The sequence below is a fragment of the Rosa rugosa genome, chromosome 3 (genome assembly GCF_958449725.1).
Source record: "Rosa rugosa chromosome 3, drRosRugo1.1, whole genome shotgun sequence".
NCBI classification, from domain to species: Eukaryota; Viridiplantae; Streptophyta; class Magnoliopsida; order Rosales; family Rosaceae; genus Rosa; species Rosa rugosa.
The window spans coordinates 18,840,050-18,853,875 of record NC_084822.1 but is presented as its reverse complement, the minus strand read 5'-3'; the positions used below and the strand labels follow the sequence as shown (position 1 = coordinate 18,853,875).

The 13,826-nt window shown below is 40.1% G+C and overlaps 2 protein-coding genes across 2 annotated transcripts; one reads left to right on the top strand and one right to left on the bottom strand.

The window, feature by feature from the left end:
* Positions 1 to 7,025: 7,025 nt before the first annotated feature.
* LOC133736034 (rust resistance kinase Lr10-like) lies at positions 7,026 to 10,221 on the bottom strand. Its single transcript, XM_062163471.1, has 4 exons — positions 8,980 to 10,221; positions 8,739 to 8,777; positions 8,514 to 8,594; positions 7,026 to 8,363 (listed from the first exon to the last, which is right to left on the bottom strand). The coding sequence occupies exons 1-4, from the start codon at positions 9,776 to 9,778 to the stop codon at positions 7,234 to 7,236; spliced, it is 2,049 nt and encodes a 682-aa protein (XP_062019455.1). The 5' UTR covers positions 9,779 to 10,221; the 3' UTR covers positions 7,026 to 7,233.
* A 520-nt stretch (positions 10,222 to 10,741) lies between these two features.
* LOC133736035 (rust resistance kinase Lr10-like) lies at positions 10,742 to 13,128 on the top strand. The gene is made up of 3 exons (XM_062163473.1): positions 10,742 to 11,558; positions 11,701 to 11,736; positions 11,864 to 13,128. Exons 1-3 carry the CDS (start codon positions 10,814 to 10,816, stop codon positions 12,907 to 12,909), a joined length of 1,827 nt encoding a protein of 608 aa, XP_062019457.1. The 5' UTR covers positions 10,742 to 10,813; the 3' UTR covers positions 12,910 to 13,128.
* Positions 13,129 to 13,826: the final 698 nt, after the last annotated feature.

Below are 13,826 nucleotides of genomic sequence, written 5' to 3'. Positions count from 1 at the left end.
ATAATTTGTCCCTTCACAATGATTTTAGATATAATCCTAACCACTGCAAGTGGCTTAGTGGTTCTTGCCTAGTTGGGTGTGCTCCCCAACCTAGGTTCGAACCCCGAAGCTGTCAAAGTGGCGAGGCACTGTGCTGCAATGCACAGTTGGAGCATTTCACATGCGCCGAAGGGGTTTATCTTGGGCCTAGGAAGCCTTTGGGTTCCCCTTGACAAAGTCAAAAAAAAAAAAAAAAAAAAAAAAATGATTTTAGATATAATCCTAGATATTTTGTTCAACAACGTTTATATTTCTGGATTTCCAAATAAGCACATATTTTTTTCAAGTAAATAGCCACAATACTGGTTTCGTCGAGTAACCCTCTCTGTTAAGATGGACCATAGTATACCATAGTATACCATTGCTAGCCTCTTTGTTAGGTTTTCTATTATATTATACCTATGATTGTATAAACAAAATATTATACCTATGATTGTGGTATATATCATTGCATGTCGATCTCTATTAAGCTTGAAAGTTTCTATTATTTAAGCACTACCTACATATACATATTTAATAGGTAATTTAGACGTATTATTTGAGAGAATGTAAAAGGGCAAATTAGACATATATGAAAATAAAGAAAAATATTGATTATAGACATACACTATATGGAAGGTTTACTAGTGTGAATTGGGTATAAATTAAAATAAAATTATGTATGGGTTTTTTTTTTTTTTTTTGATGGAAATAGGTCAGCCCTTTCATTAATATTCAATAAGCAGTATAAAAACGAAACACCCCTATGAGGTCGACAGAAAGAATTGTTCCTTAGAACCTCAGAAACCCTATTCTAGAATAATAAAATCCCAGAAATCCCGAGTACACCCACCTTTTAGTAAATTCACGCACCATTATTCTAACAAAAACCAAGAAACCTCGAATCTTACATAAAAAGATTTCAACTAAGACACTGGTTTTTGCGACCCAAACAGAAATGAAACAATGGTATGGGTCATAGAGACCCTACTCATAGAGGGAATAGAAAGTGAGAAATAACCCTCCACCTCCATTCCAAAGACAGACCAGGCCTTGAAAAGACTTAAGACCCAGCCTACCCACTTCCAGCCATGGGATGGGACAAAGCCCATCCTGTCAACCCTAGCCCGGAAAGCCCAAAGCAAGGATCCTAGACCTAGTAAGGAGACAAGGCAGCCCACTCCGGTCGTACGCCACCGTCGACCTCCGTCACCGTAGATCTCCGGTCTTCCACCCCAAAACCTCCGCCGACATCCCTTTCAAGTACATCCCATGCCCAGTGTCAAAAATCTGCAAGCACAGTCGATGGAGCCTCAACACAATTCGCCATCGATCTTCGCTCCAAAGTAGCCTCAAACGCCCGAAATCGGGTCTTGCCGACAAACCAACCCCGACAACCTCCATCGGTTCCACAATCAATCCCATCAGCCACCAGACTATCTCCCAAACGAGACGATGTTGGAGTCAGCCAACATCTAGCCTCCATCACGATCCTTGGACCGCGAAGAAAATCGTATAGAAAAGTAAGATGGGCACGCCGGAGAGCACCCCCACCACTGCCGCCCACGAACCAGCTGGACAAAAGAAGGGATGATATGCCCTCCATCGTAGTAGAAAATTACCGTTGCCAGTCAGATTGGAAATTTTGTCGAAGGCCGTCGCCGTCGAGTAAACCCTAGTAAAGCTAGGTCAAGATGAAAGATTTATGTATGGGTTTTTTTCTAATAGAACGTTAAATTTTTGGGTTTATATCTAATTTTCTCTTCTCGATAACGTTTATGAAATAAACTACAAAAATTTGTCACTTTATTGTACTTAAGTGTCTAGTCCTTATGCCCTAGGAATTGCATTAAGTATTTCCAGTATATGTTTCCTCAACTCATACAGTATATTTTATTTGCATAACAGGGAGTAAATGGAACAATTTAGTTGTACCATACCCTGCTCATATATTGTTAGAAAATGTTGAGATCTAACACACAAAGATTAAAATTACCCAACATGCATTCAACTTATAAAGTAAGCCATGATCAGGGATGGAAGGAGATCGAAATTGAGAGTGATTATGCTATCTTAGTTGCTGCCATGAACCAACACGTGGAGGATAACTCAAAGGTTAGTCAGATTCTTGATGATTGTAAAGATTATATGCAAGCTTTTGATTATGATAGAATTCAACATGTTTTTTGTGAAACAAATAGTGTGGCAAATAGATTGGCCCACTTTGCTAGTTTAGATCATGTTGTGGATCTCTCTATAGTTGAGGCTCCTAATTTCTTACAGGATGTCCTTTACGAGGATATATGTAATGCAACTATGTATGCTCGGGGTACAGGTATTACGTCTCCCCCCCCCCCCCCCCCCCCCGGGATGTGACGAAGTATTATAAATAATAACATGGGCGTGGGGATGAGCCTCCCGGCTTGACTGGGTTCAAAAGCCCATTATTCAAATAAAAAAAAAAAAAAAAAGTGCACTGCTCTTATGGCAATGTGATTCAAAAATCAACTTTCTACATCGAAGAAGATGCAAAATTGTTGAACAATTAATAATGTATATCGTTATTGTCGTTTTCTCTTGAAAAATATATTAGACAATAACGACAGACCATCGGTGCTATTGTCAGTTCTCCTAACGAGTTTCTTCAACAAATAAAAAAAACAACAGTAGCAGGACAAAATTTCCAAACAAAAGAATCATGTTTACCATAACCCTCAATTGAACAACGGAACTCATCTTAAAGATACTCTGCATGACATATTTCGGTCTTTATTCTATTATTGTTATCAGGACAACACTTAATAAAATCCGAAAAAAATGTGGCTAATAGAATAAATTAGAATTTGTTCAAGTCCAAACAATTTATGGATTCTACAGAATTCATGAAAATCCACGAATTATGAATCCTGCCATTCTGTAAAGGGGTTTTGTCCATTTACCCCATTTCTAGGGATTTTTTTCCTACTTACCCCATTAAGTTTTTTTAATTCCCTCTTACCCAATACACTCTAAGGGAGTCTTCCCTAATACCCCATTAAGATTTTTTTTTGTTTTTAATTTTTTTTTTAATACCATTTTACCCTTCACCCCTTTGTTACTTAGAGAGAGAGACAATGGAAGAGAGAGAAACCATAGGAGACTTCGCCGGAGCCCGTCACCGGCCGTCAGAATCCGGTCACCGGCTGCCGCCCACTAGAATTTGCTGAAAATCTCACCGGAAAGTTTTTTTGCCCCCAATAGACATCTATTGCCCCTTAATAGAGGGGCAATAGACGTCTATTGCCCCAATAGTCTATTGCCCCCTAATAGACGTCTATTGGCCCCCAATAGACGACTATCAGCCATGTATTGCCCCCCCAATAGACGACTATCAGCCATATATTGCCCCCCAATAGAGGGACAATAGACCTCTATTGCCCCCAATAGACGACTATCAGCCATGTATTGCCCCCCAATAGATGACTATCAGCCATGAATTGCCCCCCAATAGACGTCTATTGCCCTCCAATAGAACTTTCGGTAGCTGGAATGGGAACTAATCTTCCTAAAATTAGACCAATAAAACTTTGATTAAAGAAAAAAACGAAGAGATTATATCAATTTAAAAACGTCTATTGCCCTCCAATAGACATCTATTGCCCCCCAATAAAACTTTTTTTTTTCCTTTTCTTTTTCTTTGAGGGTCTTCTGCTCTCATTTTACCAAAAAAAGAAGAAAAAATAAACAGATTGTATAATTTATTCTAAAAAAGAACAGATTGTATAAAAAAAACAAGTCCAAATTAGATGATGGAATTCTTTTCAAAGCAGTGCATGCATAGAACAAGACCAAATTGTATAAAACTTTTTTTTTTCCCCTTTCATTCTTGGCCTCTGCCCACAGTTTACTAAAAAAAAAAAAAAAGATCTGGCCACCCATAAAATACTCTGGGCACCAAATCGGAGCAAACCCAGAAATCGGGTCAGAAGTTGAGTGCAGCTGAGGGATCCAAACCAGCTTCAGCGGAGCCACCCACGACGATGACCAGATCGGAAACCCACGACTCTGTGGAGCACGAAGAAGAAGTCGAATCATCCAAGGATGGAAATTCGAGTCCTTTGAAGTTCCTAATCTCTCCGAACAAATGCGCCAGTAGCGCGATCCAGATCGGTGCAGTCCTTCCTGAAGGCCCCCACGCCGTTGACAGACTTTCCAGCGCCGACGACATAGTTGACGAGTTGCAAAAGCTCCGACGCGCCGCCGGCAAGCTCCACAGCGAGGCTCTGCATCGAGACAGAGTTTGACTCCGGTAACTCCGACCGGAGCTTCAGGTGTGGACTATCGCCGCCATGTCGTCCAAGATCGTGATGCCAGAATTCGACGCCGCGCCGGAGGTGGAGAGAGTGAGAGAGAGAGACCAGATGTGGAAATCGGGGAGAGAGAGAACACGAGGGAGAGAGAGAGAGAGAGGATAAAATGTAGTTTATTAATTCAATCAAGGGCAAAAATGTCATTTTATTTTAAACAGGGTAAGTGGGAATAAAAATTTGTTGCTGGGGTAGTTGAGATAAGTTTAGCTAATTTTGGTGCTATGGGTCAAGAACCCTTCTGTAAAAGACCGGCTCTTTAAAAGACCGTTTTGCCCTCCTTTTCTGCAAAATTACAATCCTGCCATTCGCCAAGGTTATACTAACAATTGGGCTGCTCAAGTTCTACAGAGATAGCTAGCTGTTTTGTGCATTGAGCTCCTTCCACCGATGCCGGTCAAGGACAACAGCCCCTCCGAGACGGAGAAGAGCCTTGACCTCTTCTTGAAGGTCGGGCTGGATGAGCGGACGACCAAAAACACTATAGCCAACACCAAGGTCACCGCCAATCTGACCGCGGTCATTCTGGAGGTACTGGATTCGATGGGACTCTTCTTCTTCTGATTTTCCATGCCCCCCATTACCTCAGTTTCGTCACTCTTGCTTTCATTCTCAGGCTGCAGTTACTGATGGATGCAGCCGAAGCATCGGGAATCTTCTTTACACGGTAACTAGTCTTAGACACACTGGTCACATGTCGCGATATCGTCCACTCATAATACTGCTTATGATAAACTCCTGGCCTAGATCATATGGCTACAGGCTCAGTACCCGGATCATCCCATTCAGTCAATTCGACTTGATAATGCTGGAGAGTTTTACAACGAAGATTTCGATGACTATTGCATATCGTTGGGGATTGATATTGGGCTTCATATTCCCATCTACATGCCCAAATGGTCTTGTGGAAAGCCACCATTAAACGACTACGATGGTAGTCCGAACATTGGTAATGCACAATAATATTTCCGCTTGGGGTTATGCAATTTATCGCATGTAGCTATGCTAATTCGTCTACGACCCACCGCCACTCACCTTTCTTTGTGGTACAGTTAGTGACTGGGTGCGAGTCTGCTATCTCTTACTTACACATAATTGAGTGCGCAGTTTATGTGCCAATCGCGCCGCCACAGCGCATCAAAATGGGTCATTAGCAACGAATGCATATATATTTGTGTTGGATATAAATCTCAAACTATAAGTCTGCTATATAGATTCCTTGACAGACGATCTTCTTACTGCTAGATTTGAGGATTATCACTTTGATGAGACAGTCTTCCCATCGTTAGGAGGTGATAAGAATGTCAACGTTTAACAGGAACAACATGAATTGTCGTGGGCTGTCCCCACTATGTCTCATCTCAATCTCCTAAAAGTGACGAGATCACATATACTTGCTGCAAACATGCCTTCAACGATTGATGTCCCTCAAGAGGAGATGGCGCCACCCAAAGGAGCTGGGCACGGCGCCGGCACCCAAAGGAGCTGGGCACTGCGCCGCCATCATGCATGGATGGTGGCATGGTGACGCCACAAGGTGGCATAATGGCGTCATAGGCCGTGAGTTCCGCTAGTGAGCGTAGACCCATAGGTTCGATGGATTCTAGCCCTAGGAACTGGAAGAGAGCAAGTTTGGCACAACCTGATCCATTGATCATTGATACTCAAAATCCGTCTCATGAGAATATTTTGGATTGTGGTTATGTCCAAGAGACATCGTTGGGGGACGCCTCAATGTTAGAACTAGCTAATTCCTGATAATATAAAGATCTCTAAAAACTACACTAGTGTACATGAGGACGTGGGATTATTGAGACCAATGACATCGAACCTTGCTCCGTTGAAGAATCCCAACGTAGAGAAAATTGACATAAATGGAAAGATGCGATCCATGTTGAATTAGATTCACTAACGAAGAGGAAGGATTTCAGGCCTGAGATGCCGACATCTCCTAACATAAAACCTTTTGACATTAGTAGGTCTTCGTTAGAAAGCGTGATGAAAAAAAAGAGATCACAGACTCGCCTCATGGCGCAAGGCTTCTCACAACGCCCTAGAATCGACTAGAGCCACTTGATTTGGGTAAATGAAGTCCATCAGGGACCTTCATGTATATTTTCGTCTAGATGCCCATAAAGATACATAATAACCACATTCGTAAGATGCATGTTCAGGTATTCAGAAACTACCAAACTGAAAAGGTAGTGGAGTGCAATGACATCTATTACGGGAGAATATGTCTCCTCGTAGTCGAAGAGTTCAGACACTATTAAAGTAAAAAAACCCTTATCTATTTACTCACAGCTGCAATATATTCAATCTTCTATAGGAGTATAGGACACACCTTCTGATCGTACATATTCAATCTTTTTGCCTTGGGCAACTTTTCTGGCCTATTGTGTACATTATGACATGCAGGACCGAATAATCTGTCTTTTAATAGCTGATGTAGACTTCACTACTGTTTTGTAGTGGACTTCTTGTCCGCATTATGTTGCGAGTTTTAAGAAAGTTCATTCGTGTGAAGTTTAATTTTGAATTTTTGATATATCAAGCTAGCTAGTTTGCATGAATAATACCCCAAACTGGTACAAGTTTCTGATTGCATATCATTGTTGGCTAAGATAAGAAAATTTTGTTTTTTCATCTCCAATACTTCCAAAGATTGATTGTGCATATCATCAAGATCATATACAGCTGTTAGCTATCTAAAGCAAAGGTAATTTGCTTTACCAATTAGAACAGAAACAGAATGAATGAATTAATGATATTCAATTACTCATATTGAATAGGAATATTAGTTTTCCCTTGCATATCCACATGATGTCTAATATTATATCACTTAACTTGCATTTTTATATGCAATCAATCAGTTGATCTCTGTAGATTCTGTCATTGTTGATCCACCTGTTGTAGTTGAAGTGTCTACAATATCCTCTGCTGGGATTTCTTGTGGATATAAGAAAGGCTTTGGGGGTATTTGGAGGCTTTCCAGTTCTCCTTCAAGCATCTCGACTACTTTAGTCATTGAAGGGCGTTCACTAGGCTTCATTTGTATGCACCACAATGCTACTACAATCATCTTCTTTATGGTTTTCATTTCATCGTCAGTGGCATCTTCTATCTCTATGTCTTTTCCTTCATTCAATTGGTTAGATACCCATGAAGGAAAGTAATTTTCACTAAATTGGCTTGAATGCTCTATCCCTGCATTCAAGTTCTTCCTTCTCGCAGCCATTTCCATCAATAGCATTCCAAAACTATATACATCAGCCTTGTAGGAAACACCTCCAATGTTCTTATAGAATAGCTCGGGAGCTATGTATCCTATCGTGCCTCGTACTGCGGTCAGAGACACAATGCTATTATCCAATGGGTATAACCTTGCTAACCCAAAATCAGAAACCTTTGGAATGAAATTCTCGTCGAGAAGAATGTTATGAGGCTTGATGTCAAAGTGCAAAATTTGCATATCACACCCTCGATGCAGATAGTCGATACCACGAGCAACTCCAAGAGAAATTTCAAAGATTTTCTTGAAACTTAAGGAGCTCACTCCTTGTTGAACAAAAATGTACTTGTCAAGAGACCCATTAGGCATGAAATCATACACAAGAGCACGCTTTGATCCGTCAACACAAAATCCAATCAGTTGCACAACATTAACATGGTGAATCCTTCCAATGGTCGCAACTTCACTGATAAAGTCTTGCCCATTAGCTTGGGACTTACCCAGCATCTTGATGGCTACAAGCCTACCACTACGTAGCGTTGCCTTGTATACGATCCCATAGCCTCCTTCACCCAATTTGTCCTTGAAACCCTCTGCCATCTTCTTGATTTCTGAGTAAGAGTATCTCACAGGCATGAGATTATTATTGTTCAGCAGGAAGTCTTCTATATGGTCGTACATTGACATGTGTCTTCTTCGCCATTTGTATATTAGTAATGCAGTTATACAAGGAAGGCCAAAGATAAGTTTAGCTGCTAGGTACATTGCTGTTGTTCACAAAAAAAGAGTCAATAAAATGACGTTGATTGCAACAAGCCGGCCTACAATACTATAAAGCATAAACCATCTGATCATAAATGTTTATTAATTTGTATAAATATTCGTAGAAAGAACTTTGAAATCCATCTCTTAATTACCAAGGTAAACGCCACAATTTTGAAGGAGCAGAAGAAGGAATCCACTCAATCCAGGCCTCTCCCTACGAACTAAATATATTCCTGCAATGGAAGATTGTATGCTAGTTTGATCAATCATAAACCCAATATGACACAGAAAATTAATTTACTACAGCATAAATATGTATGATAAGACGACTTCTAACATAAAAAGTAAGAGAAAAGAGTAAAGATCCACTTAATTACCTGATAATAATGTTATTTGTATTGGCTGCCACCATTGTTCTGTGAATAGAGTAATAGACGAGGAAAAATTCAGATTAGCACATGCAACTGCAAGAGAGGAGTAACCAAAAGAATAGCATTGCCACATAGATTATGTCTGGTCCAAATAATTCTATCATATTCCTCAGGTATGTATGCAGTTTTGCTTTGCCACACATGGAAAATAATTCAGGAAATTAAAAGAAGATCAGAAGTAGCATACTTTTCCCTAAGAGCCATGGCCGCCGATTGCATTCGATGCTGTTGAGCTCGGATCTGTTGTTGTAGTTGAGGTTGTAAGGCCTTAATTCGCACAGCTCACCAGTTTTGCATTTTCCACACCCATAAGTAAACCATGAGAGTTCAAAACCATTCACTAATTCATCACATATGCCTTCACATGACACCATGTTGCTGTTGGTTGAAGGGGTTGTTAAAAGCATTTGTGTTATTTTGCAGGACCTCCCCAAATCAAAAGAAGATACTTTGCCAACCATAAAATAAGAATATTTGGAAGAATGGGTGGTGGTGGTGTTGAGGCATGGAGCGGTTTCAATAAAGAGAGTGGAAGTCATTGGAGTTGCGCAGGTCACAAGTATTATAGGCACTGGTTCCATATGAGTGTACGTAGAAGAGGTACTGTAATTGTGTCCATAAGAAGTAAAGTTGGAGGTGGTTACAGGGTAAAGTGGGGTGGAGCAGTAATTGTTCTTCTTCTGAACACCAGAATCCACAACTCGGATTGTGAAGTTATTGTAATGGATTGACTTCACGTAATACTTTTCTGATTCCAAGTATAGAAATGCAGTAGTACTATTTGCCTCACAAGATAGCTCAAACCATTTGTTTCCACAGCTTTGAGGGTCTCCTTTCAGTCGAAATGGATAGCTTATGCAAATATCTCCACAAGAAGAGGTACAGATATCTATAGGATTTTCGGCATCCGACGTTTGTGAAATAACTGTAAAAGGAAGAAGAAGGAGGATGGTGTAAGAAGCAAAAAGGAGACTTCCTCTAGACATGATGAGCAAGGAGGAGGTCGTATGAAAACAGAGAGATAAGGGTGAATAGAAGTAGAATGGCTATTATTATCTGGAGTCCGTTAAACTATCGTGTTCGATGAGCTTTCCTTGGTCAATAAAAAGCCAATCCCTCAGAGAGATTGTTGGGGTTAATTAAGTGGCATAATGAGAATCACATGATGCGCTGGTGAGGATATCACATCGAATAGAAGTCTCTTTCCATTATATAAGATGGGCAGACCGTAGAAACAAAGACTAGTCAAATTGTAGACTAACCAAGTTAACTATAATTTAGAGCAAGTTCAGCGGTATCCATTTGCCCGGGCAAAAGCTGGGAATGATGATGTGTTGACCAGCCATTGTCAAAAACACTCCTCCACCGGTTGTGTTTTGACCAGCCATAGTTTGTCTTTTGATGACCCAGGCCAAGAAAAAAGCCAACAGACTGACTAATTTCTTGACCCAGCATGCCTGGCTGCCAGCATGCATGTGAGCTGACGTCAGCGACCGAAAGCAGAGAGAGAGACATAGAGCAGAAGACGCATGGAGGCAACGCACCAATGAGAGCAGAAGACGCGCCGCAATTGCTGACCGCTGCTGGAATTCGATGAACAGCCCGATGAACAGTGAAATTACACAGAAAACCATTACTGAACAGTGAAAAAAATGAACAGGGTTGACCGGGCAAGAAAAAAACGGGTGGAAACCCATGTCCAATGACAGTAAACAGTAACTTGATTGGTCGAATTCTTGACTTTTCGACCTTGACATTTCTCGACTACGGGTGAACTTGTTCTTAGTCTCCATCTACACAGCCGAGAGAGGATGACATTACGACTTTTATTCATCTCAGAACCTAGCGGTGCCGTAGGCTCAACGAAACAGTTGGTGAAGCCAGACTAGACAAGTCAAGCTACGCCATCCACATAATCTGGTTTAGATATAATATATATTATACAATAAAAAATAACAGGAAGCCAAGCTGCCGTGTATATCCACTTCAGCTCATTTCTTTCAATATTACAAATACAGAAAATGCTTCTCAATGTGTTATGCAGTTGGTTGCTCATAGTCACCGTTCTAGATGTAGATATTGTTGTGCATGGCGGGTCCGTAGGTCCCGAAAATTGCACACAGGCTCGATGTAAAGACCATGGCCCTGCAATCCGATTCCCATTTCGACTAAAAGGAATGCAACCACTCCATTGCGGTTACCCAGGCTTTGATCTGTCATGCAACAAAGACAAGCAGACTGTGCTCCAGATCACCCCATCATCAGCAGACAAGTTCTTGGTTAAAAGGATTGATTACACAGCTCAGGAAATTGAAATATATATTTATAATAAACATTATGATTATTACGATGATTTCAAAGATATTTGTATTCCTAGACAGATTTTCGAGCTCAGTTCCTCTCCATTCGAATTCTCAGACGCCCAACGGAAAACTGACTATACCATATTCAGTTGTCCACCGTCAGATGAAAGAGATCGGCTTCCTTATCAGCTGGCGAAACTGAGCCCTTGCTTTGGCAATCACAGCAACAAGATGTATGCTTTTGATGATTCAGACCTTGAATCCACGCCCGAGCTGGTGTCGTGTACCAAGGTGGAAGATTACAGATCAGTACCATCTTTTATCATGCAGCCTCTTCTGAAGCTCAAATGGTCCAGACCATCGTGTAAACGTTGCGAAGAGATGGGCAAGACATGCGGATTGCTGAATCAAGTTGCAGATGACCAGACCACTCAAGAAACTCAATGTTTAGATGTGCCAAAAGGTACTTAAATCATGTGTATCTTCACTCTCACTAGCTAGCTAGCTAACCCTTTAGTGATTTTTATACTCGTACATTACCAACAAGCTAGTAAGGGATTTTATATGGAATTAATCAATTACTCTGGATTTCATTGATTTTACAGGTCCTAATCGTGGAAGACAAATCTTAGAGATATTAGGTAAGTCTTTGGAAGCTTTATTACTTATGTTTCAGAACTGGGTCTATTAATTGGAGTCTATTCTTATTAATTTTTTCTGTAGAAAATGCATGTCAATCTTAATGCAGAATGTCATATATATGTGCAGGCATTTGTGCACTCGTTACGGTTTTCATAGGAGCGGCGACTGTATTGTACTATGTGTATAGTTCTAAGAAAATAGAAGAAGAAAGTCAATTGAGAATTGAAAAGTTTTTGGATGATTATAGAGCTCTTAAACCAAGTAGATATGCCTATGATGATATTAGGCGAATAACAAATCGATTTGAGGACAAGTTGGGCCAAGGAGCTTATGGCACCGTGTACAAAGGAAAGCTTTCCTCTGAATTACTTGTTGCTGTGAAAATCCTCGACAGTTCAAATGAAAAGGGGGAAGATTTCATTAATGAAGTGGGAACAATGGGTCTCATCCACCATGTCAATGTGGTTCGCTTGGTTGGCTTTTGTGCTGATGGATTCATACGAGCTCTTATTTATGAGTACTTACCAAATGGTTCATTGCAGAATTTCTTGTCATCTGCAGATGATAAGAACTCATTTCTTGGTTGGGAAAAGTTGCAAAATATTGCTTTAGGTATAGCTAAAGGAATTGAATATCTTCACCAAGGGTGTGACCAGAGAATCCTCCATTTTGATATCAAACCTAATAACATTTTGCTAGACCAGGATTTCACTCCAAAAGTTTCTGATTTTGGTCTAGCCAAGTTGTGCTCTAAGGATCAGAGTGCAATATCCATGACTACAGCTAGGGGGACCATGGGCTACATTGCACCAGAAGTTTTCTCTAGGAACTTCGGAAATGTGTCCTATAAGTCAGATGTATATAGTTTTGGAGTCTTGCTGCTTGAAATGGTTGGGGGAAAGAAATATTTTAAAGTTATGGAGGACTCCACCAGCCATATCTATTTCCCAGAATGGATTTATAACCTTTTAGAACAAGGGAGCGATCTACGAATCCATATTGAGGACGAAGGAGATGTTAAAGTTGCTCGAAAACTTGCAATCATTGGTCTATGGTGCATTCAATGGCATCCGGTAGATCGCCCATCCATGAACATTGTAGTTCAAATGTTGGAGAGAGAAGGTGACAATCTAACCATGCCTCCTTATCCCTTTGCCTCTACTTCAAATTGAACAAGAATAAATGCATGTTTCCGCAAGAAGCTTAAGTTCATTGAAGAGTTACCATGTGTTGTTGTACTTGTCTTTCCATTATATAGCAACTAGAATTACATAACAACTAGTAGTGGTTTGTGAGTTGAACTGATCAAAACATTCCAGTTACATAATGGGTGATTTTGTAAGACGTTCTACATCCAGTTAATTAATTGCTTTTATTTACTGTACACACAATTGCTTTGAAAGCAATCATAGATAGTGACAGACTTACAATTATATATTATAAAAGAACCACAACTAGTATGTACTAAAATTCGGAGTGTGGATGCAGAGTAGCCAAAAGCCATTTCCAAGTCTACCCAGGAGAATTACTACCTTGAAATTAAGGAGCTTTTCCTGTTTCTGGTTAACAAATTAATGGTCCATGCAAATATATTTTTTTCTTAGAAATGATGCATTGTACTTTTCCTATGATATAGTAGAATGCAGTTTAGTTATAGGTAAGCTAGGAATTCCTTACTTCCATAGGTAAATAACTACCCATGCTAGCAAATCACGGGTGAACCCCGAGAACAAGAGAGTACTAATTGTGACGTCTCCAAAATTTGCAAAAGCGAAAGTGAAAAATCGTAGAGGGACTTGAAAACTTTGATTCAAGCTTCAGAAGTTAATCGATCAATCGGAGAACTTATAATTATTGGAAGCTCAAATGATGTATTGGAAAGTTTCTCGAAATCAAAAATCGATTTTGAGGCCATCGATAAAATACAAGTTGAAACGAGCCCGTTAAATGTTGTGTTATCAAACTTTTTTTTTTTTTTTTTTGTAAGATCAGGCCTTTAGAAACTTGTATTCGTTCACTTTCGATTTTGGAGCATGAGAGGCAGGCATCTTATTTGACACCTGACTCAAATAATTTTGAAAGTAATGGC